At 43.0% G+C, this 25,520-nt stretch overlaps 1 protein-coding gene across 6 annotated transcripts in view; it reads left to right on the forward strand.

The window, feature by feature from the left end:
* LOC136771893 (ras-responsive element-binding protein 1) overlaps positions 1-25,520 on the forward strand; it is a 69,101-nt gene that overhangs the window by 33,940 nt on the left and 9,641 nt on the right. For 4 of the 6 annotated variants that reach the window (XM_066724471.1, XM_066724455.1, XM_066724464.1 and 1 more), the window contains 7 exons: positions 4,297-4,407; positions 6,376-6,575; positions 9,824-9,916; positions 10,322-10,485; positions 18,171-18,315; positions 18,711-18,850; positions 25,189-25,378. In XM_066724471.1, coding sequence (XP_066580568.1) covers positions 4,299-4,407; positions 6,376-6,575; positions 9,824-9,916; positions 10,322-10,485; positions 18,171-18,315; positions 18,711-18,850; positions 25,189-25,378 — 1,041 coding nt within the window. In that variant the 5' untranslated portion in view covers positions 4,297-4,298. Of the gene's footprint in view, positions 1-4,296; positions 4,408-6,334; positions 6,576-9,823; positions 9,917-10,321; positions 10,486-18,170; positions 18,316-18,710; positions 18,851-25,188; positions 25,379-25,520 lie in introns of those variants that run through there. The other 2 variants (XM_066724496.1, XM_066724487.1) reach the window with 2 other exon arrangements.

Below are 25,520 nucleotides of genomic sequence, written 5' to 3' on the forward strand. Positions count from 1 at the left end.
TACTTCACCTCCCTTTTACCTGTAACCTGAAGCAGCTCTGAACTCTGTGCTGTAGGAATCCTCGATTAGATATCCGATCAACATGTTACCTCATAGACCCGGCAGCCGCAGGAGAATTTAAACTAAAACTGCAAATGCCTGTCAATGATGTAGTGGCTTTTAAATGTGCTACAGTTAAATAAATATGGGCAGATTTGTAAAGAGGTAATGTTTTACCAATACATAGACTATTTTAAACCTCTTCTTGAATTTTCTTCTCCTCAGATCAGGAGTCCTGGAGAGCCAAGGTTTCTTCTGTTTTTTGTTTTGTCCAGATCATTAAAACTGCTTATTTGAGCTTGATTGGGCTTAGTAAAATTTCCCTGTGTTCAAGGTATCCAGTGACTGAAGATTGAGAGAGACCTGTAAATCCTGCAGGAACAGGGTTGCCTCCACCCCCCACCCCACCCCATACTAAAATATGTTGACCCAAATTATATTGCTGCTGTGGATGCTGACTCTCTGTAAGCTTGGTCGCATTTTAGAGAGGACTTGTTGCTGAAGCTCCTGTTATTTTTGGGTGGCTTCGGTTTCACTCATTGTATTGACCAGCTCCGTGTGCCCTGTGCAAACCTACAGGGAGACGCGGGCTTCCCCGATGAATGGAAGGAGCCGGGAGAGTTGTAATGGTTGTGGGCTTAAGTACAGGACATCCTGGGAGTGAGGTGTAGCACAGGGGGGGCGAGCTTATTTGGTTCCACACCCAGCTTTAGAACAATCAGGCACACACACTTTGCTCCAACATCAGCTCACCAGCAATCAGATGGTCACTCTGCTTTGTAATTGATTAATTGCTGTGTATTACTGGATTAGCGATTTGTGTGTATGTGTCATCTTAATAGGAGGTTATGCTGTCTTCAGTTACGATTCATTGAGGGGGCGGAAATCATGTATGTTTTACTGTTGCAATTTGTGCAGCTAAATGGTCAGCGTGTCTGGTTGGTTGGGATCAAGGAGACACGAAGAGGTAAAGAAAGTGCTGGTTTCAGGGTTATAATGTACTATCTGTAAAGTACAATGAGCCTGTCTGGTCTGTTCGGTTTTCTCTGCCTCGGATGGATAACTGCACCAATGTGGCACTTTCTCTCCCCCCTCCCCTCCACTCCCCTCCCTCTCTTTTTCTTCCCACCTTCAGGCTCAGCCCCATCCCTCCTTTCCAAAGCACAACACTTCCATTCACACTGGCCACACTGCCACTCTGGACATGTGGATGTTTGTGTCCCACACTCCTCCACACCCAGGCATTTCTGCACCCCCTGTGGTGTAGTGTCCGTTATGAGCAGAGCGACGGTTTAAAACTCCTCAGTGCCTTTGAGTTGCCCTCTTGGATAACTTGGGGATACGGACCATCGCAAGGACAGTGGAGAACAGGGCTCCAGCAGGCGCTCTGCCTCTCGTGCTTTGAGGTTTTTGAGATGTCTCGGTTCTGACCTGTGTGCGCTTGTTCGAAAAACAGGTGTGTCATCATAGCTTTGTGCGTCTCTTTCTGCATTTAGAACTGGTGGCAAGCTTTTAGCCCAAAATATGAATCCTCTCTCGCATGATTGCAGGATGAAACAGGCCAAACGGTACATAATTAGCCAGCAATGTTACTGCGGTCTTCTGGTGGCTCTATAAACAAAGCGGGAGCCAGCTGGAGTGCTGTGGACGGGATTGCTGTGACCCCTGATGTTTGAGATAACGTTAGTCTTAATCCTGGCGCAAAAGGGAGCTCTTAAGTTATTACGAGTAGCCTCCGAACATAACATATCTGATATTAATAATAATGAAAAGTAGTAGAATTTTGATCACAATCGCAGAGCAAAGTCATAAAAATAGGTTTTGCCAGCCGTGGGACAGCTATCGGATTCAGAAGGCAAATTCCATCCTGTTTTGACTACGGCCTGGTTCTTGTTGTTGTGTGTGCATTTAACACGTTTTTGTGACTGTAAATGAATGTTTGGGGATCATTTACAGGGTTTCAGTGTTTTTATTTGATTTATTTTTTATCTTTGTGCTGTGTTTGTGTGCCTGCAAAATTACTTACTGCTCCACAGCTCTCCCTCGATGTGTATCTAGCGCTCATCTTAACGTTTTTTTAAATGCCTTGACTATTTGGCCATCCAGGCTGCAGTGGTGTTCAAATAGTCTTAAATCACTCATTTAATTCAGAGGTTCGACAGTGTTTCACTCTCACAGTTGGCATTTTGAAGAGACTGGAGTGCGCCAGGACTGTTTCAGTTTGTTGTGAACCCTGCTGGGCACCGATTAAACTAATGTTCTCCATGCAAAAAGGACGAGCTTTAAATTACAGCGTACAGAGGGAATACACAGGGAAATGTGAAATTAATCGGAACATGGTTTCATGTCGAGATTCTGGTTACTGTCTTTCTGTCCTGTTCACACGGTCTTACTAGGCCTGCTAGGCCTGGTTTATTTGAACTGGGATTGTGAAGAATTCCCCACTTACTCCCCCTTTCATGCACTCCCACACACACAACTCTTTCCAATTTCAGTTTAGTTTAGTCTGCTTAGAGATTTCTATATGAGTATGTGTTATTAATGGATTTGGTTTAATAAAAGAAATGTTAAAAAAAAATAAAAAATAAACTACTGGTTTCAAAAGCTCTTTCCATCCCCAGCATCACAATGCTGGTGGAATTCATTCCTATCATGCTTGTATGAGTCTGAATGTGTGAGGCTTTGACGAGACCTTTTTTGCTTGTTTAAATATCTTCAGAAGCCAGGAATATTCAATGATGCCCACTTGCACAGCACCTATAACGGGTGCATAAAGATTTCTCTTTTATGTGTACCTTTGGCCTCAAACCCCTAGGACTCCAAATCTGTACCAGCTCGGATTTGAAATTCCTAACGCCAATGTTGATATCCAGCGGGCGAAAAGACTCACTGGACCATATTATCTTTAGTTATTTATTCATACACATAGAAAAGTTGAGCCAATAATTTACAGCAGCCAGTGTTGTGTGTCTCTCAGTTTGATACTGTTTTTGATGGTGCCTGCAAAGCTGTCCAATAAAAGACCAGAGTTCAGAAACTTTTTTTTGGCTCGTGAGTGTTCTGCAATTTTTTTAAAGATGCAGGATCCTGAACAAATCAAAGGAGTCCGAGAAGCTTTGCATGATGCTTTTGTAGCTCCTACACCTGGAGACACTTTTGGTGTGAAGCCAGGGATCCCTGAAGGTCATTTGCTGGCAGACAACTGTGTTATAGCTCTTGTTCGACAGGTGTCCACCTCATAAAAAAAAAAAAAAAAAAAAAAACAGTAGGGCTGGACTACCGACAATGGGCCTGGAGCCAAGGCCATGGCTCTGTGGCTAAGGATAGGTTCTTACGCGTGTTTTCAAGCCATACCTCATTGAATAGCTTCATGTATAAATATCCTGTTGATTTTCTTGTTTGTCTATAAATATTGCTTTGGTTTTCGACTACATTCTATATAAGAAAGTGCAACATTCTAGAACACTGATATGTGTGTTACTCGGAACTAATGGGGCTTTGATTTATGGCTCCCAAAGGATACAGGATCAGAAATCATTATTTTTACTCGGAGAAAGTTTTATGGGTTTTTTTGTTAGTTTTTCCTCATGCTTTGCTGTTTTAGGATTGCACTCTCATCGTAAAAACTAAATACTATGATGGCTTCAGTCTGACTGACTGATTAAAAAAAATGTTTTCTTCCATATCAGATCAAAAGCTCTAATGTCCTTGTTTGCCTGCAGCCTAACCAGGACAGTTTGGCATTCCTGAGGAGATTAGCTTTAGATACATCTTGCATGCATGCTTACATTTCATTCTCAAATCTATGGACAGAGTAAATGCACTTTGTGGCGAAGCAGTACAGTTTTAAACTTTTAGGACGGAGAAAATATAATCATACAGTGTTCAATACAGTGGTGAGCAGCCCTGTTCCTCCTGAAAGCCACAGTCATCATTCACTGAATACTGTGGACACATGGGTAACTTTTGACTGATTAAGCAAAGTAATTCAATCAATTAAGTAGTTAATGGTTTGGAGTAAACAATAACCCAGGAACCACCTTGACTTCCCAGGACCAGGGTGGTGCAGCCCTGGTATAATATATTAAAGGGGGAATCATTAAATATTATTAGAGCCCCTTTATACCAAATAAGAAATCTGAAAAAAGGTTATTTTAAATTGATTCTCGTTGACGTCGAGCCATTCAGTTCAGTTTGCAGCTGCGTTTTTTAAATGATTGGTGATTTGTAACATCGGGCTCCTTTTCTTTGCTGCAGAAATGGAAAGTGCCTGCGAAGACAAGATTGGTGGCGAGGGGGTCCCTTCTGTAGCGAACATGGAGACTGAGAGCTCGGAGGACAAGGAGCACCTGATTTCTGATCACAGAGGTGAGGAGTGAGCCGTGGCACTCACTCACTTGTGTCAGGTGTTTGTCTGACACAGGTGGTGTGTGCAGGTGTGACCAGACGGGGTTGTTTGAGAGTCACAGGAGTTACTGCAGAAGCAAAAGCGCTATGAAGTCACACATGCTCTCGCCAAAGGAAGGACATTGTCGGCATGGGGTGCTTGGTTTGTTGTGTAGATATCTGAAGCTGTGGCAGTTCAGTAGTGAAATCAGTCTCTTCTCCCCTCTCTTCCTTACTATTTTCTGTTTGGTCGTGACATCAAACAGCAGGTTTGTCTCAGGCTGGAGCCCGTGTCGGATATGGTAGTTCCCAACGGACATGCACAGTTATTCCAGAATTCTTCAGTCATCTGTGGCACGGACCAGACTCCAAACCATAGCGTCTGGATTGAAGAGCACAACCTCCAGTCCAATAAGATGCTTTTCGGCTAATATAGCTATTTAGGGACCCCCAAAGTGTGTTTTTATTTATTTCTCATTTATTGTGTATTTTAATCTGGATTATAAATTGGGCAAGGAGTGTTGGAAGAATGTATTAAGAAGTATGGGATTATTTAATTTTCATTCGTTTACATATCGAAATCCTGTTATCTGATTTCCTGTTGTCTAGGAGATCTGTGCTAAACCACATCCTTTACTGGATTACATGCATGAACTGATCACAATGAGGGGATTGATTTGACTCATTTTTGTGTGTTATTCCTTTTGAATCACAGTCTCGTGTTTTGCAAGTATTAGTCTACTTCTCATGTCCCTCCTTCAATTCTGAGTAAATAACTCGCACTCTGTTATTCTGTCCTCCCCCATTTGGGCTTTTTCTCGCCTGACTGGTAAATCAAACCATTGTTCTGGTTTAGTTTGTTTGTTTTATTGCTCCTTAGCTAGGATAACAGTATAGTAACATTGACAACCCCATATAAACTTTATTCTTTCTGTTTTCTGCTCATACATAATGAAAGAACAGTTGCGTGAAACGTGTAGTGAAATGTATAGGAATAATAATAATAATATTAATAACTGTGATTAAAAACTACACAAATACATTCCAATTATGTCAGTACCATTCAGTGACATTGTGCCAGTATAGCCCATAGTATGACAAATTGTTTGAAAAATGATTTAAAAAAAAATATATAAATATATATTACATTTCAAAAATAAAAACTTTGTGCCATTTACAGGAAAAACAGGACTGAGCTTATAGCTTTGTGAGATTTTCATTTTGGGGGGTTGGTTTATAAGCTACAGGTAGAGAAGGACCTCCCCACGACTCCTCTGCAAACCTCGGAGCTTGGCTGCCTTCATCCTGCACTCACCAATAACAGTCACCGAATCCAAGTGTCGCAATTAACTGTCCTCGCAATATCGCGCTGCTCTGCGCATTTCTGCAGTCCGCCACAAGGCACGGACGCACCTGCACTTCCAGCTTTTTCTTCTCCAGAGCAGTTGATTTGCACAGCGGTTGCTCTTCAGTTGAAGTGCCAAGTTGCCATGGTCTGCCCCAATCAACGCCACCCATACAGCTCCATATGAATAACAAAAGGTTGAGTCCTAATGACATTGTTCTTCCATAGACCGTTAGGCTCTATGATCAAACCACAGGCACGTGGGCCTTACATTTACAAGGACAGTCGATTTTAACCCCAAGCCTGATGATCCCTTGGTCCTCAGAGATTATCATGGGTGTCGCCAACTAGTCCCATTTTCATCTCGACTAGGAAACTACTAGTAGAAAGCAACAGCTGAAGAGCAGATCCTCAAGTTTAAGGTTACAGACTGTCTTGTGGACCTGTCCAGTATCTTTGGGATTCATAGTGGCCCCATTTGTCTAAATGCATTTCATATGAAATGTAGTTAAATAACTTAAATAATATTATTGCAAAATCAGAAGGGTTTTCTGTATATTTCAGATCTGTTTGTTATCAGTAATGAACATGCTGGATCTCGACAGGTAAGAATGGTGAAGCGGTATCGGAAGGGGACGAGAAGCCGGCCCAGGGGGACAGCTCAGACAGCGTGGACCTGTCGTCTATCAACTCCATGATGTCCACGGTCATGAACGTGGGCAAGATTAACGGCAGCAGCGACCCGTCTCCGGTCAAGACCCCCAGCAAATCCCCCGCTCAGAATCGCATCGGGAGGAGAAACCAGGTAAGGCGAAAAGCTCAGCCTTTCTCATTTCTCATCTTTCAGGCTATTTTTGTCTGTACTTTACTCTATATTCAGGTGCTGCATGAATCGGTTTGTTTGTGAGAATGCTGAAATTCCTTGATTTGGGAAATGATGTCCTATTAGTATTGCATCAAGTGTGTGTTATGCGGTCAGACATCTTTGACACATTGTATTTTAACATCTAAAGAGCACTTTGGGACCAACACTGAAGGTACTGCAGTGATAATAAGTGAATATGTGCCACTACAATCTCGAACAAGACCACTTATTCTTTTTTTACAAGCAAAAATACGAGGCTTAACTGTCGAAAACAAACCAACACTGTGGACTGCAAGGTAGAGGCAACCAGTAAACCATTCAAGACCTCTGACTGCTTTTTCTCATCTGGATTTTTCTCATTTCTTTAATGAGGCATTTTCATAACTGCAGTGCCTGAGCAAATACAAATGCTGCAAGCTGTATGCGAACTGAAGAGCCAACTGGAGTCACACCGGCTGTCTCGGTTCCAGCTGCTCTTCTGTGCCAGCCCTGAAAACAGACACAGACCAGTTCTATTGACTCCCGCCTTATTCTCCCCCTCATCACAAGCTGTTTTTGATGAGCTGACAAATTCTCTGGAGAAAGATCATGTTTTCAGCTTCAGCAATCAGTGCTATCTTAGGAAATGCCTGTGAAGGAGGTTCTGAATTGGTCACTCATCACCAGATGCTAAAGAATGGGCACTCCGTATCAATTATTGATCGGCCAAGCCAGTCGCCAGTTCAGTTTTGGGGAGTGTGGTCCTGTAGGGGGTATTACAGGGTAGTTAGGTCTTGGTTCCACCCAATTACTGATGGCACCAGACTGTTTAATTAATGAGCATTACACATTTATTTAAGTATGTATATTTATTTATTCATTAGTTGGCACCCTTATCCCTTATTATTTCTAAGTCTTAAAAAATAACATAAAATAGTGAGGCCTTCAGTGGCAATTGTAAAACATGGAAGCTGGGTTAGAGAGGGAGAGTTATAGACAGAGAGCGAGAGAGAGAGACAGACGCAGAGGGAGAGGGAGAGAGACACGGAAACACGAAGGCTTCACTTTGGGGAAAATAATTCTCGTGGTCCAAGGCCTAAGGGTGGCCTCCCCTCCAGGCAGTACCTGGACCAAAACTAATTTCTCGGGCACGGTATGATCAATTAACTATGGAGAAGGTCGGCTGCAAGATCACCATCCACAAGAAGTCATGCTGAAATGGGAGGAGTCTGGTAGCACTCCTACAGTGTAGTAGACTGCAAGTCCCCCTCTGGCACTTTAATCTTTTCCTCCCATTCGCTCTGTGGTGCTGCCGGCCCTGTGCGCTGCTACCCTGTATGATGGTATGTGCTGAGTGCTGCTCTGGTATGGGAGTTATTCTGGTTAATCATCAGCCCCAGTGTCAATATTAGCTGGATGAGATTGAGCGCTGTGGTCGGCTGTGATCTGCTTCTCAAGGTGAAATAGTAACCAGTCCCGGTGCGGGTCAGTCAGCAGCAATCAAGAAAACAACCACGAATCAAAACAGCACAACATTTAAGGACACGCAGGAGAGGAAAAGATTAAACCAGGGCAGGTGGCCAGCAAACATAGGCTTGATTGGTTCATCTGGGCACATTCAGGCACAGAACTGAACAGAACGTTTTACCCCAGATAAGCTGAAAAACTGGGAAATTTGAGATGAAGGTGCAGGAGGTGCAAATAAGGCTGCCTGTTCTACTTTGAATTAACCGTTGGCGTTTGCAGTTAGTCCTCCCTATAGGAGATGAACTGCTCTTATCATTCACTCCTAAGGTGATGTAAACACGGGGGCATACATGTGTTTATTGTAGGAAAGGACAGATACCCAGAATTACAGCAGTAGTATTGGCACACACAGACAAACCATTCAAGAGCCAAGATGTTGGCCACTTGGTGGGAGAGCTGGCTCGGTGGGGGTGCAGCGCAGGCCTGGACTAGATCAGCACTTGACCCTGCCCTCCCATCGCTGCTTTGTGGGACAGAGGATTCCTCCTGCCGCCTAATAACCGCCTGTCACACAGAACCGCGTTTCTTAAATTTGCCCGCTGGTGGCTGGGTCGCTATTTGGAATTGTTCCAGGCCTAAGTATGTGTTCAGCCTTCAGCTCATATTTAAGTAAGCTCTCCCACCCCCTGAAAAAGAACGAGAGAAGAAAGCAAGTGTTTGGTAATGAGTATGTCAACTGTAGTTAACGAAAGGGCGGTAACTTTGTCCATGTCAGTTGGTGCTGTTGAGCCCTTCAGTGTCAGCAAGGGAAGTTGAATTCAGAGGCACCATCTAACTACAGGATTGCTGTTGACGTGAAAAACATGTAAAAATAATTGTTTCCCCACACATACATACTGAAAGCCTGTCAAAAGACCTACAATTAACGGGTTATTTTAATACAGAAGTACACTAACGGGAAAGAAAACTACTGAAGTGGTACCATATTGCCTTTCTGTGACTTCCCCTGGTGCTAGGAGCAGATGAGGAGGAGTATCCTCAGATTAGATATATAGAAGGGACATCATTCTATCAAATTATCACTTGTCTTTGATGCAGTACCTCTGAAGTCATAGACCAGTACAAAGGGATTTGGCAGAGATAAACACATCAGATCAGATCATAGAAAAAAAAACTGATTAAAATGCTCAGAAATACTTAAACAATACATCATGCGGTTTGAAATGCAATCAATAGAAACTGTTTCACTCTGAATTCAACCCTTGTCAGATTGCCTGACAACAAATTAATGAAACAAATTCCGCCTTCTGAGGAATTAAAGGGAAAAAATCTACAATTTTCTGTTTTCGGTTGCATTATCTTTAAATGTTAAGATTTTGCAATCAGTTTGGGTTGTGGTATGGAAGATCAAGACTTTTAGTCAAGGGAGGTTAAGCAGTGTCCTCGTGGCTGTAGCCTGAGAAAGGAAACCTTCCACCTAAATGGTCTTAATGCAAAATGTTTTTTGGGGGATTTAATTTTTGTATTGATTTCTTGGGTGCCTGTATTCTGTTCAGGTTTGTGTGTGATTCTCCTACGATGCATCATGGAGGATTCATTTGCATGGAAAAAATCGGGAAGTTGTAATCTACAGAATTTTCCAAAAACTCTTGCTATACTCTGGAACTGTGTGCATATGTTCTGGCTTAGGATTTCTTACCTGAAGATTTTGCAACTCATTTTCTCCCCTTCGTGTGTTACAGGAAACCAAAGAAGACAAGTCTTCATCATTCATATGTCCTCTTTGCGAGAAGAACTGTATGACGCAACACCAACTCACTATGCACATTCGACAGGTAAACACACATTCCTCTGCTGGTTTCCAAGTGACATTTCACTCATAACCACCTCCCAGGAATGTAAAAGTAATAGCTATGCAGGGAAGATACCCATGTGAATTATGCAGCTGAATCAATGTATACATACAGGCAACCTTGTGACATTCTTTGCTGTCCTGATAAAGATCCCACATAGACGAAAAGTTTTAATTCCTTGCACATCATAATTACAGTGTTAGTGGGGGCCGCAGTGTCCACCATTTTGATTCCACTGAGTGGCTTTTCAGACCTCATGCCTGGAAAAAGAAAAAGTGCGTCTCTCTCCAGGTGGACGTGTTGTCCGAGGGGAACGTGAAGTGGCTGTTCTGATGGGAATGTACATCTCTCTCTCTCTCTCTCTCTTCCTGTCTCTGTTCCTTGCAGCACAACTCAGACAGTGGCACCACCGACCACTCGTGCAGCATCTGCGGGAAGTCCCTGAGCTCCGCCAGCTCCCTGGACCGCCACATGCTGGTACATTCAGGGGAAAGGCCATACAAGTGCTCCGTGTGCGGCCAGACCTTCACCACCAATGGCAACATGCACAGGTCAGTCCTCCTGACCGGGTCCCGCCCTCCTCGGTCCAGGTCAGGGCTTCCCAGCCTGTTACTCGACCCGACCCCATTCAAACACCTCTCACCCCACAGTTTCACAAGATTTACGTGTTTTAGTCAGGACTATTGCATTACACTGCACGCTTATCCTTTCAATTTCAAGCATTGAAAAAACATTTGTGTCTAGTCGCCACCCTGCATTTCACAGTGACCTGTTTGGTACACGAGATGGTGGCTCCTCTCAAAGGGTTTGCTCACAGTTTAATTTGAGCGGGAGAGAGGAGATTGTTGCTTCTCGCCATGTGTCGAGTAAGATGCTTTTGTGAGCGGCAGATGAGGACGCTAACTGTGAGTTTAGTAACCCAATGGCAGCTTGTGGTAAAGATGCATTCCTAAAGAGGGCTGGCTTACCTCATTTGCTGTGAATTAAAAAAAAAAAAAAAAAAGATCCTTTTTTGTAGTTGTAACATAACACTTATTTCACCAACCAACATAGCTGTCTGTACAGCAATCTGAGCAGAAAAGTGAATTAGAACAGCCCTAGTTGCCAAGTTGCTTGCTAACCATGCACTCCACTACACCAAGTCAGAGCTGCCTGTTGCTGAAGTGCCTTGGAGGAGTGGGGGGGATGTGCACTGTTAGGAAGTGATGTAATCTTGTGCAGTGAGAAAGGTGTTGAGGGTATACTTGATTGCAAGCAGCACACAATCATGATTTTTTAAACTGCCTTTTAGAGACCATCTGCTTTAAGTGGTTTATGTCAGTCTTGGGCATCTTTTTTCTGTATTGTTTTACAAAGAGAGGTGGCGTTTAAAGAGACAGATACCACCGTTCCAAACATCTAATCCCATCCTGGTGATAAACAAATCGGGGCTTTTATTCCGAGGGTGTCCTTTGAAGACCTGCTGGTTTGAAAGGACAAGTTCAAATTAAGTTCGTCTTGGACGCTCTAGTTTTTCTCTTGTCCTCTCGAAGCAGTGCTGCTGAAATGTACCTGAAAGTGCTCAGTTTCCTGGACAGGATGTTTTAAAAGGCGAAAGACAAAAGACATTACATCTATAGTTGCTTCCGTGAGCTCAGGGACCGGGAATATGGCCTTTGCACTTTTTGAAGTAGTAATTCAAATATGCAGACAATGTAATTTGATACTCCTGGTTTGCAATGAGTTCTGCTCTGGGCTGTGTTTGGTTAGATGTGTTTTTGTTACTATAAATTAAAACTGAGTTTGTGAGCATAGATGTTATTGTGGTGCTGCACTCCAGTCTAGTGACAGGGTCTTTGCAAGATCTAAATAAGTGGCTACATCGTTACATAATTTTGGTAATTAAAGGAAAAAAGAACACGGATGCAAAGTGTTCGAAGACCAAAAATAATTTTCGTAAGCCAGATGGCACTCCCAAAGCAGTATCCTGAGCACTCCATGTGAGATCTTAGTTTCACTAAAGTAGTTAGTGAAAACGTCAGCAATAACTGCAATATAATAGCTGTCAGATACAGGTGTTAATTTATTATAATAGGAAAGGTTTCTGTTGAGTTTATAATGATATAGAGTTCAACATGGATCAATTGTTACAAGGCCCAAAACGCATATAATAAAAATGAAATCCATGCTTACTGTGTAACCATTGGTTTGTACATATTTAACAGCAGAGATGGCATTAAGTTACTAGGTCTGTTAACTGATCTGGTAAGTGATGCATCTTTCGGGGAGTGGCCAGTTTATTTTGTGCTACGGGGTATCTTTTAAAGAAACGGGATGAAATGTAGAAACTTCAGACCCACAAGATATGAATCATCTGTAAAATGGCAACTGGGTGCAGTTGTTTGTGGAAGGAAAACAAACTCCTGTTTCAGTCTCTTGCACTTTCTCGCTGAAAGGGATTCTTGGCACGGAGCACAATAGAGCGAAAGAGCCACTGCTGTGCAATTGCTCTCGCTTCTGAGCTGCGTCCGCTCGTTCTGATAGGAGTGCACTCGAAAGATAACACAGTCAGAGGAGTTTGGGGAATTCAGTGTAATGGATATGGCAGTTGTTAGAGACTGGAGGAAGTTGGAAGATGGCTTTAAACTCTCCCAGTAATGGTATCTTCACCCAGCAGGCTCTGCTGATTGTGGAGATAAACAGCAGTTTCCTTTTCTGATACGAGTTTTACCTACATCTGCATGGAACGCAGTGGTGCAAGCAGGGCAGGGCCAAGTAACCAGGGAGACGGACGCCATCTCCTTTTGCAACTAACAAGTCCTGTATACATCGGCAGTGAGAGGCGAATGAGCGGTTTCCACGTCTCTGTGCGAGGAGGGCATCTTCTCTTGCTACTCAGGCTTGCTGGCATTTCAGTCCTAGGGGAAGCTGGGGGAGGGGGGCTGCTAAAGTTTTGACACAGCTGAAAAAGTCCAGCTAACAGAAGAGATTTAATTAACAGAGCAAAATAACTAGGCCCACAGTGCTTCCTTGGTCATAGTACTGCATTCAAATCTGCTATGGGCTTTTTTATGTTCAATCGACAAGATATAAATAAAAATATAGAAGTATAAAATATTGTAACTTTTAGTTTTTTTTCTCTTAAATGAAAAGTCACAAAAGCAGGATGGGAAAAAGGCCAGCTAATGATGTTATTATTAACAAATGTTATAGTCCCAATGTGTGTGCTTATCCCCCCCCAAGGGCTGTGCCTTTTTTTATATGCATTTGGAGTTATTTACAGTAAGGTGAGTGTGTTTTGGAAATGCATTGTATTATTTCCTGGTTTCTATCAAAGTTCTGTGGAACTCTATTGAATGCTTTCATGCAATAAGGTCAATACCAGGGGGAAAGATGAATGATCACACGTTGTTAAATCCTGACCCCGGTGCTGTAAGGAATGTTCAAAACGTACTTTATTTTGCACATTCAATCTCTCTCGCAGTATGATGTTCAAAACGGCAGCTTTCCTTTTCTTGGTAGAGTGCCAGGCTACCAGTTTTGTCACCCCCCCAAAGAATATGGGACAGGCATGGTGGAGCAAAGCTTATATATATATTTCTGGTTGGATACTATGTTTAATTGCTAACTGTAGTAAATGAATATTGATATAATTTAGCAATACAGTATATAGTTATGAAATCTAATTAATTGATGATTAGTAATACAATTAATTTAGCTCTGGCTGGAGTGTTTTCCATTGTCCACCTTGTTTGTGTGGACCAAATACCAGCCTTTTTTCTTTATAATTATTAATGGAAGCTGCCTTTAAGAACATAGTTCAGCCCATGTAGAGATTAAAATGGAAGTAAAGCCCATACTCTTAGTCGTTACCCTATGCCATGCTAATATCCCAATCTCCTGCCAGGAGGTTGTAGGAGGTGCCATCAGGTTGGCTGCCCATCAAATGTTCCATACGAAGCTGCAGAAAGATATTTTATCATCCGGGTTGGGTACCACTTACACCCTAATTCCAGAATACAAGGTGCTAACTGTTCCCTGAGAGTGACACTGCAGTGTGTCTGTAGATGAATGACCCTTTTTAGTTCCTACCGGAAAAACAAACAAACTTCAAACTCCCACTGTAATGCAGTGTGGAGAAGGATGTTCTGCTATAGGATATAGTACCACCTGCTGTTCCACTTCCCACATTTCCAGCAGCAACTTAGTTTTTTTCAGAAGCCTGTTTTGTGAAGTAGAAACCAGGCTCTAAAGAGATGAGGCTTCAAGGCACTGGTTACAGACAGCTACATTTCCTTGTTCGGAATCAGTTTGGAGACCACAGGAGAATTTGATGAAGTCGACCGCTTTAACTGAAAGTGTCTGAATTGAGTTTGGGGGAGAAAAAAAAAAGAATGTGAGCGGAACCCAAAGGGAACAAGAAATCCCTGTGTGTGAACTTATTCCCTGCAGTCAAGCTACCGCCTGTTGGAGAACAGCATTGAGACGCGATTGCAGAAGCTGTGAACGTGGAGCGCAGCATTGGTGGCACCTTATTTTGGGTCCTGTTGTTTAAGAGACTGCTATTAAAAAATCATCTCTCCGTGCAGGATTTTTTTCTTTTATTACTGTAAATCGTCTTGACTGCTCAGATGGAGTAACTTTCCTCCTCGGTAGCTCTTCCCTGCACAGAGCTCCGTTTTATCTTTTCCATTGTCTGTCAATATTCAGATGTAATTTGTTAGATCTGCTGAGAAACTTGGTCAGAAGAGTAAAAGCATAGTATAAAAGGCCTGCATACAAAGGGAATGTTTCTCTCTCTCTCTGAAGAGGAAATTAAGTTTGGAAACGTGTGGCCTTGAATACCACTGGACGGTGTCCCTCGTGTGTCACTATAGCACAAGGGCCCCCTGTCTTTCGACTGCACCAAGTTGTTTTCAGTACCGCAAGGGGCAGCCAGTACTTTGTTGCTAATAATAACATAGCTGGGAAGTGTATTCCAAGATGATGAAAGATTAGGTTGGCAGCCAATTCTTTACACACACAAACGCAAGCACACCGACTCACCAACACATAGTCACACACACACAAACAGATACACACTCTCTCTCTCACACACACGCAATCAAAAACGCATACAAACACTTACACACTCACACAGATACACACTCACCGACACAATATAACGTGCATACAAACATATACACACTCGCCAACACTCACTCACTCACATACACACACACAAACGTATTCACGCACACTAATGACAGGGCTGGGCTCATTCGCTCCTGCTGTAGTTCTCCCAGTAGCATGCACACCTTGTCAGACTGGAGGAGCAGGTTTTCCCTAGTGGGAACGTGTGTCAGCTAGCCTGCTCACAGCTTCCCAACCCCACTTGTTTTAATCTGTCATCTAACTGCGTTTGACCTTTAGCCCAAGAAGCTAAGTAACCAAATCCGACGGAAAGGCACCGCCCACTCACCTTGTCTGGTTAAAGGTATACGATCCTCTTTTTTTTTTTTTTTTTCTCCCTCTCTGAACCTAAATTAGACTGCTGTCTCTGAGCGCTGTGCCGACAGCCTCTTCCTTGGTCTGCTTGTGAAAGAGTGAACTGTGCCAGGACCTGCCCACAGTTCCTTCTGGAGGCAATACTGAGAGAGTGCCTGTCAGCCCCCTGCCAGCTTCCTTCACAGCCCATACAGCTGCGTCTGTTTTCCTCAATTATATATTTTTGGACGTGTAGGAACTCTGCACTCAGCTGAACCGAAACTTGATAATATATCTTTGTGGTGTGTGTGTCTCTGTGTGTGTATATTCTTATTTATTCTTATTTGTTAGCCGTTGAAATGAACTCCTTAAACCTTTAACACAAGCTGCTGAGGTTGTTTGTTTCTTTGCTTGTCTGTCATTGAATATCAGTTGAAATGCAGAAGCTTTGTCTTTTTAAACTAAAAGGTGTTGGTTTAGTATTGAAGTTACAAAAATATTTTAGTGTTGTATCAAATCTTCCACATATATTCTAAAATGAGGTCAGTGTGCATTATTAAACTTCCCTGTGGTAATAAAGTCCAGAATATTCAGCTGTGTTCCACTGCAACAAACGCACATAGAAAATGCCTGTGCATAAGTGTTTTATTTATTAATTTAATTTAGATCTTTTTTGGGGGAGGGGAGGGTGCAGTGTCTGTATTCTGTAGAAGGTGGAGCAGTTTCGTTTTGTGCTCAATTTGGCGCTAAGCAGGTGCGTACCTGTCCCGACATGATGAAGTGCGGATGCTGTAATGTGGTGTGCTGAGCTGCATGACGAGAGTGGAAACTGGATTACGTGACATTGCACTGATGCCTTTCCGCGGGATTAGGGCTAATGATGACATAACCAGCCTTAGAGTTCACGTTCCGTACTTGGCGGCTGCCCCGCCCACAGCCTCCTGCCCCTTCAACTGTAGTTCTCCGCTGACCTCTGGCCTGATCTCACCGCTCTGTTTTTTTTTTTTCTCGGTCGGACAAGGAGTCATGTACGAGAATTTGCATATGCCAGGAGTGCGGTTTTCAGTACTACTGCTCCTCCCTCTCAACAGATTCAAAATTTCAAACATAATAATCTGTGACAGAATCCCCATCCCACCCAATTCCCGACCCACCGCTACTGAGCAGATTAAGTCTGTCCACACTGTCAATCCCTTAATGCCTGCTTAAGGGCTGGAATCATTGTTTAGGACATAGGAGTTTTTCTCTTTGGTGGTGGTTGTTATAGTTGTTGTTCTTACCACTTGAAAGAGGACTTATAGGGGACTGTCAGTTTGAAGCGCTCATGGTAAAGCACACCTTTCTTCAGGAACGTGCAATAAACATGTACCCTGTAGTACCCTTCTACCTGGTAGAAGTCTGGTCCAGTCAGTCAACACAGATCGATTCTAAGACTGTGCTTCTTCTGGAGGGATGAAGCAAAGCATACGTCTTCTCGCATGCCTTCTGTCTCACACAGTAAACCGCAAATACAAATATCCTTAACCCTGCAGGTGCCCAAGTTGCCACCGGGACTCACTGGCAGGAGAAACTGCCCATGAACCCTTTACCTCATGTTCCCAAATGAGCATTTCACACAGCTTAGTTTGTGAAGGGTTTACTTCCCCCCTGGTATGGTGCTCTGCTTGTTTCTTATCCTTTCTTTCTTTGATTTAAATGGGAGTCGCTTTCCAAGTGGTTTGACGCCACAAAGAAGTTAGGGATTTCCAGTTGCAAGCGACTGAGGGGGGTGATTTAGGAATTCCTGACGTCTGCGTTACTACTCCCTACTCTACATTTTGCTGTTGCTTTTTAAAACTTCAATGAAAGCCTCAGACTTCTTTCCCAGTTTAAAGAGCTTCCATTTTTTAAGGCTTTTCATATAAAACAGATAAAAATACTTAATTGCTTAAATACTGTTACAGACAGTTGGTTCCCAGTTACTAGACGTCTTGTTTGTTGGCCTCATCTTCTGCCAGTAGTCCATTTGATTAAAGAGACAGAGTGCTTCAGTGGGTACAGAGAAGGAGATTGCATTCAGCCCCCAGGCAGGCCCAGTTAGCCACACCAGTTTGCTTTTGTTCACAGAGGTATAACAAGGAAGTCATCTTTTCTTTTTCCTTTTTTTTCCCTTAAGAAACCTGTGGAAACATCCCTGCAACTGATAAAGACCTCGCCTCAGCCAGCAGCTCTGTTGGAATGGCACACATTTTTTAGCATGTTTATAAAGGAGGCAGGCCTGTTCAAATCCCGAAATTGGCCTCAATCCCTGTAGAATAGATAAGAGTGCCTTGATTTACTGTCAGTTAGCTCAGCACCTTTGCTTAAATCCTTCCATTTACAGGAAGAGCACCTGCAGTTCTTTGGTTTCTACAGATTTCTTCCAGCGTAATATGCCAAACGTTTCAGAAGAGATCATTGTACAGACATTCACGGTAATCTTCCGAGCAATGTGTAGGTGCTCCAGAGGCATGTCTGGACAGTGAGAATATTTCAGCAACTATTTTTGTACACTTTCTAACTGTGGACTTCCCAAAATGCTATCCACTTGCTAATCCGAAGGCGTTATGCTGTTGTGTTAACCAGTATTTTATATGTAATTGAATGCAATTGCTTGCAGTTAATTGCAACTTTTAATATGGAACTAAATCAACAGACCAGTACACAGTAGCATATTATAGAATGTTTGCAGGAACTGCTTCCAGCTAGTTCCCCTATGCACACAAAACAGAGCTGCATTTCTCATCACTGACGTTTCTCCTTTCTCTTCTAGACATATGAAGATTCACGATAAGGACCCAAGCAGTGTAGTCCCCTCCAGTCCGCCCTCTCCGACGAAGAGAAGGAGGCTGTCTGCGAAGAGGAAGCTTAGTCAAGACGGAGATGCCGAGAAAGCACAGGAGCCACCCAGCAAGAAGGTATACAAGTCTGCGAATTATCTTAATGGCTCCAACACCACCTTCCATGTGTTATCAATTAACCAATATATCCATTTATATTTAGTACCGACCCCCCCCTGCCATTTGTAACAATTTGCCTCCCAGTAAAGAACAGAAAAAATATATACCCCTCCACACCCCTCAAAGAAAAACTAACTTGTCACCTTTTTTTTGTCTTTCAAATTATTACCATTCTGGGGAACTATAGAAATGGCTATACCTGGAAATGAGTCTGTACATGCCTTTGTGTGTCTGTGTGGTCTGCCCCTCTGATAGCGAGAGGCAGTTTGGCAAGACAAGGCAGTGGCCAAATGAAATAAGTACTGAAAAAAGCACAGCCACCGTTTCTGAGCTTTGGCCTTTGTCCTCCGTAGGTGTCAGAGGAGAGCCCGGCGGACAACCAGGACACTAAAGCAGAGGATGAATTATTGCACTGTCCCATCTGCTTCAAGACCTTCATATGCAAATTTGGGCTGGAGACGCACATGGAGACACACCCAGACAGCACCCTCAGGTACCACAGCTCCTCTCCTGTACAGTCACACATGGTGTTGCAACAGTGGGCAAAACCTGGAAAATCCAGTGATTAAATTGTTCTCACCCACAGATGTAAACATTAACCGGTTTCTTTTATCACTCTGCGTCAATGAAATCAAAGCAACATCTTTGGTTCACACTGCTCACCTATTTGATCGTGACGTACAAGGTTCAGTTGAATGCAGGTGTTGGTTATGTACAGAAATGCAAACCGTTTTTCGTGTAAAACCATCACGAGTTGTCACAGATATCAAGATCTATGTCAAGGTAGAGTCCCCTGATGTTTCTCTCATGATGTCAACACAGGACCCGTTTCTGCAAAGTTGGGAAAGGACTTCCTTGGGAGTCAGGGTAGTAAGTGTGTATATTAGAGAAACTGTACCATACTGTCAGCTTACTGTTTTTCTCACAACGGTGGCCAGAAAACGCCCATCAATTATATTAATTTGAAAAACGGGAACATGTCATAAACTGAATCCAAATGGCTGGTCCAACTGTGGTAAATCAGGCCTTGAGTTTTGACAGCTTTCTTCATGTTGGAAGTGGCACTTGTGATCCCAGCCCATTGAATAATTAGACTTTTCTAAATGTACATGTTTGAATTTGAATCTGTAACCAGGGGAGGAAAGCCGCACCAGGCCGCTCCTGCAGGGTGCAGGGCCATAAAGTACACAGAAGAAATAGTTTTATAGCATTATTTTCCTAAGAGCCAAACAAATCAGCTGTTAGGAAAATAAAATCCATTTACATACAAATGCAATGATAGTCAGTGGGGAAGTGGTGCGTACATGTCATTCATGTCACTGATTGACCCGCTGTGATTGATTGGTTTCCGGCTTGGTCTTTTTTTTTTTCTTGAGAGGTAGCAAGGTTGGTGGTTAAACACTTCAGCAACTTTTAACTTTGCTCTTTTCTGAATGTGTGGTTTAAAGATCAGAGAGCACCTGTGTTTCTGCTTTAATGTCAACCAGCTGTTTTGAATATCCGTGTCACGGTCGGAAGCATAAGAGGGACACAGTCTCCTTGGCCCTCACCAGTCAGACATTTGAGAGAGTCTCTTTCCACCTGACACAGAGATGTGCATGAAACCAGAACAGACACAAGCATACACACCTCTGGTAACATGGACGTCATGCAGGTTACTGATGCTCATATCCGTGCAGGACCCTGACATTTAGAGCACTGAAGTGTTTGTAGTGCACAACTGCACAATTGTAGGACACCTCCTCAGTCTTGAGGCAGAGAGGAGTTTAAAATGTTTGTTTGATTATACACACAAACCAAAGAGTGCCGGTGGGCAATTCCATAGGCTTGTGTTGTCTCACATGGGTGGTGGATGTCTCTCCTGGCCTGTGCAGCTGCAGCTTCAGCCTCCTTGTGGAGGAGTGGCCTCTGGGTGGCAGGGCATGCCTGGGCTCATTTCTGCTTTTCATGTTTACCTGATAACAAGGCTCAGTGTGAAACCCCTCTGTGTGAATAGAAATGGTGACAGCTGCCCTCTACGCTTTCAGCCAAGTACCCCCCGCTCCCCCCCACCCAAGCCACTTCCTGCTCCTTCCGTTACGCTAGTCATAACAACACCCAGAGGACCTGACAGCTTCCTGCCCACAGTCCTGTGCAATAGTGGAGTCAGGCAGTGGGGAATGTTACCAACTCCAAGGCCCTCAAGTGGTGCAACCCATAAATGCCTCCTCCCAGAGCAGGGTTTCCCCATGGCCGCACTGTCCTGCTGTCTTCTATTTATATTTATTAAGTTAAGGACATCTGTTGACATATTCCATAAAGGGCACCTGGTGTGAAAGGCACTTCTTGTTGTACTATGGGAACAAAAAAAGTATAAACTTTCCCTGACACACCAAGATCAAGACACTGTTCTTGCTTTTCTGACTTTGGAGTGTGTCGGGTCAAAGGGCCCATCACACTGTGCACATAACTTCATCTCCAGTTTGTAGTCCAGTGAAATACTATCCCTTGGGGGGGGTCTTTCTTTACCATTTAGCATGGCTATCAGTCTTCTGTCTGTTGATCGTGGTCTGTTACTGAATTAAAGGCAGAGACAACTTCAGTTACAAATTAGGTTGCTCACAGTTGTTAAGTCAAGTCTGTTCTTGACAGGAAGCAGTGCAAGACCAAGACTTTATTTCCTTCAGGTAATAAACTCTGAATAGTCCTTGCTGTGTGCTATTTGTTGTGGTAGCTATGGAAGCTATACTTTATTATTGTATTGTCACTCCTTGCATGCAGCAATATAATCCCTAAAGGGGTCACTGTTTATTACTTATTTATTGTCAGTACCGTACAATCCCACAGAAACTATCCACTGTTACATATTGATTTGTTGTGTTTGTCTTCGTCGATATTCAACAAGTCATGCAGTAGACCTCTTCACATTCATTACTGTTGTGTATACATTGACTCCTGATGAGAGCTCTGTGCTGTTTATTCTTGCTGGTTATGTGGGATTTCAGATTTGAGATTCAACTGGGGACGCTAGACTAGGCAAATCAATAAGAGTAAAGGAGGTTACGAGACGAGGCCTCCAAAACCATAACGTACCGGGTATCTGGAAAATAAAAAGAAATTGCTTTGCTATAATACTTTCAATAGGATTGAAATAGAAACATTGGTTTAAACGTATTTTTCTACCACGTCATTTCCTTCTGTGTTGTAGGCCTCTTGGTCTGTCAGTCTGGTTGCCTGGGTGGTAGGATTTCAAGATCAGTGCTGCTTCCATAGTTGCCAGGAAACCACAAAGAGCATTTAAGTAATAGGATGCATTGAGTGAGTCATATTATAAGGTGCATTGAAAAAATTCTTTTTGCAGCAGCAGCAGCAGCAGAAGAATTAGACTTGCACAATAGACTTCCATTCAATCTTTCATTTTGACATTCATTGGGTTTGGTGTCCCTTAAATGTGGCTGTCTCAAATTTCAGAGCAGTGCCTTGACCAAAGACACTGTCAGCCCAGTTGCAGCATGTAAAAAATAACATGTGTATAATATTCAATCCTGTGATGTGTGGATGTAATTGTCACTAGGATGGAGACTCCCATATATACTCGATTCTGTTTTTTATTTCAATTTAAAGTGGTGGTGGTGGTGGTTGTTTTTTTTTAATGTAAGACGCATCTTTTAGTTTAATTTTTTCTCTGTCAGCATCATCGGTCGTGGAGGCAGACTATACTTTGAACTCACTCAGTAGGGTATTTGTCAGTTTGTGTTAAAAATAGCACCAACTGATTATAATCACTTTGAGCTATATAAAAGTGTTTGGGTGAGCTCTTCTGATGCATACTTCTGGTGTTTTGCTTTTTAGCAGCTCTGATTATCCAATATTGTGTTTTTTATTTGTATTTCCAATCTACTTAAGTCATTTTAATCCTAACCTGAAGAACAAATAATATGCTGCTTAAAGTCTGGTGACAGACTCCAGAGTCCTGCCTAATTGGCACTCGACCCGCAGAGCATCCGAAAACTGGAGAAAAAAAAAAAAAAAAATACATAACCATGAAAGAAAATGTTCCACTAATCGGTGTTTCAGCATCAGTCTTGTGCAGAATTCCAGTGCTGGGATGTTTGTACCAAGATTATAGGCCCTTGTGCAAATGGTGGCTCCCTGCCTGTTTTCTTCTCCCTCTCCAACCCCCTTCATCCTGTTATTATTTTTGTTATTATTATTTCTTAGCAGACATCCTTGTCCAGGGCGACTATATATAACAAAATATAAGAGCAATACAAAGTGCAATAATACAGTGCAGTTCAGGCATAATAAATTTTACAAATTTAGAATTTACACAAGTGTATACGAGATACAGCAAGCAATATATAAGGTCTTACTGTTCCTGAGAAACACCTACAGCTGAGTACAGAGGGCTAGCCAGACTACCCCTTCAAACCTCCTCCTTCAGGCGTACCATTTCCACTCCGAAAAAGAAAAAATAATGATCCAAAAGCAGACACCACGCATGGCACATACAGTATGGTCACAGACAAGGTCTGTATTTTTCCTGCCTGTTTTTTCTGTTCAGTAATCTGGCTTTTTCACAGCTGATGTTAAACCCCGTTCTTAATTGGAGATGGCAGGTCTGACTGAGGTGGCTTAATCCCGAGGAGGCTAAGGAGTCTGCTGCTGTAACTGCTACCTGCTGCCGCGGGCTGGGATTTACATTGACCTCTATTGTCCTCCGAGCGCCGGTGTCCCATAAAATGGGAATATCTGAAGAAAAAATTGAAGGGGTGGTTCTTATATGCTTGTTTCATCACCCCTTTTAAAGCTTTTCAGCCTTTAATTTACATAGACAAAACTGCAAATGGTCATTTCTGTTTGTAACTTACAATTTATCTTTTGACCAGAACAACGACATATCACAGGTTACAAAAAACAAAACTTAAAAAAATGCATTAAAATTGGCGCTTACAGCACAGTGAACCTTCCCTTTAATGAAACTGGGGTCTGTGTCATACAGTGCCTTATACAGTTGACTGACAACTTGCGATGTGGAGGCTCCTGCTTTTGGGGTAGGGTCTTGTTGCTGCAGGTGGTGGCAGGGCTGCCCATCTTTGGCATGGGCTGTGAGAACCAAGGCTCGAGCCATGGCATCGAGCGGCTGGTGGTGCTGATTGTGTTGGGAGATGATTTCAAGGCTTTCCATGTCGTGGGAACTACAAAAAATAAATAAACCCTCCTTTACGTCTTATGACCAGTGTGCTAAACGAGAACAACTGTCTTGTGCCAGGGTGCAAAACAAATAACTCCCACTAGCAGGTCGGAGTGTTAATGCAGCCTGTTTAATGAAGGAGGGGAGGCAGGGAAGAGAGCAGTTGGGGGGGGGGGGGGGGGGGTGTAATTTCATGATTAAACGCAATATTACCTCAACTCAGCCACAGCAAAGTGTCAGCAGAGATAAAAACTGATTAGAGCACCAGAGCCACCTAGTCGTATCCTTTAGACGCAGCATGGCAATAAGAAGAGCATGTGTGTCATATACGACCAGCAGTCACCCCTTTCGTCACATGAGGAACACAGGGCCAGCGCCAGCTGGGCTGACTGGGTTATCTGAACGGGTCTGCTTCTGAGGCACCATGGGTGTTTAATAACGGCTCCTTAATATATATTTGAAGAGTGAGGGGTTGTGTGTGTCTGTGAGTGAGTGCGTGTGTGTAATTAACATTTCCTACAACCGAGTGTAAAAAGAGCCAACTCCAGCAACCCTCTATAAACATGATGAGACAAATGTACTCATCCCATTCACTGGCTGTTTGATTATGTCCCTAAAGCAGTGAGGAGTAGCGGTTAGGGCTCTGGTCTCTGGAGCGGAGTACCCTTGAGCAAGGTACTTATAAAGATTGCTCCAGCAAAAAACCCAGCTGTATAAATGAGTAATTGTATGTAATGATAATCTGATATATTGTAAGAATTGTAAGTCTCCCTGGATAAGGGTGTTTGCTAAGGAATTAAATAAACAAAATGTGTCTGAAGTTCTCATCAGTCGCTACACACCTTTCTTTCCCATTGTAATTGTGAAAGTCTAACCTGTGGTCTGGAGGTCCTCACACTGTTCTGAGTAATGGTGCCCCTTATACACTGAACTTAGCCCCAACTGTGTGATCGACAATATTTATATATTTATTTTTACTTTTGTGAATGGAATTTAATTGAAGTGTGTTCCGTTGCCAGGACCATATATGAAATAGCTGCTGTTCAGGGAGATATGTGAGAAGAGAGGCACAGGGGTATATGCTGAACATTAAACCGTATTTTGAGTTTTTGTGTTTAACCTATAATAAAAACAATAGATTATTGTTGTTATTATTATCATCATCATTTTGAATTTATATTGTGACTCTCATGGAATCCCAAAAGAGCTTTACATTTTCCAGGGGACTCACTTCACCAGCCCCTGCAATACCCGTGTGGTGTTTGACAGTAGGCCCCTCGTTTCCTGTGCAGATATGCAGCTGAAATAGTCATGACAGTAGTGGAGAGGTAGTGTCATGTCTTCTTTTAAGGAGGTACGGCTGGAATAAACTGTATTACACTACTTTAATTTGTACTGAATTAATTTATCATGTCCCCCTTTGGACCTTATTGTTTTTGTTGTGTAGCGGTTTTCTTTATCTAATTTGCATTCACATGGAAACCCAAAACTATTTCAGACTGTACCTAGGCCAGCAGCCGCCTTAAATAAGCACAGCACACCTCTGTAGTCCTGACTTATTTACCAGCCTGTGAGTACAACTGTCTATGCTTTTCTGAATAGAATCTGCCTCACCATCTCATGACCATTGACCCCAGGCTCCTCTCTTTGCTTTCCAGGTGTGACCTTTGCTGCATCACTTTCCGCACACACCGCGGCCTGCTGCGACACAACACTGTGATCCATAAGCAGCTCCCCACAGATCCGGCCGGCAAGCCTTTCATTCAGAACAACCCCTCCATCCCCTTGGGCTTCAACGACCTGGCGTTCATCGACTTCTCCTGCCGCAAGTTTCCTCAGATTGCTCAGGTAACCATCCTGGGTTCACTCCTGACCCGACAGACAGGTGTCGAATATCAACATTATTTAGTGTATTTTGTAATGCTTTTGGCAACTGTAAGTCACTCTCTTAATAAATTAATTATAAATAATAATGCAGTTCAACATGTAC

This window comes from Amia ocellicauda, chromosome 2, assembly GCF_036373705.1.
Source record: "Amia ocellicauda isolate fAmiCal2 chromosome 2, fAmiCal2.hap1, whole genome shotgun sequence".
NCBI classification, from domain to species: Eukaryota; Metazoa; Chordata; class Actinopteri; order Amiiformes; family Amiidae; genus Amia; species Amia ocellicauda.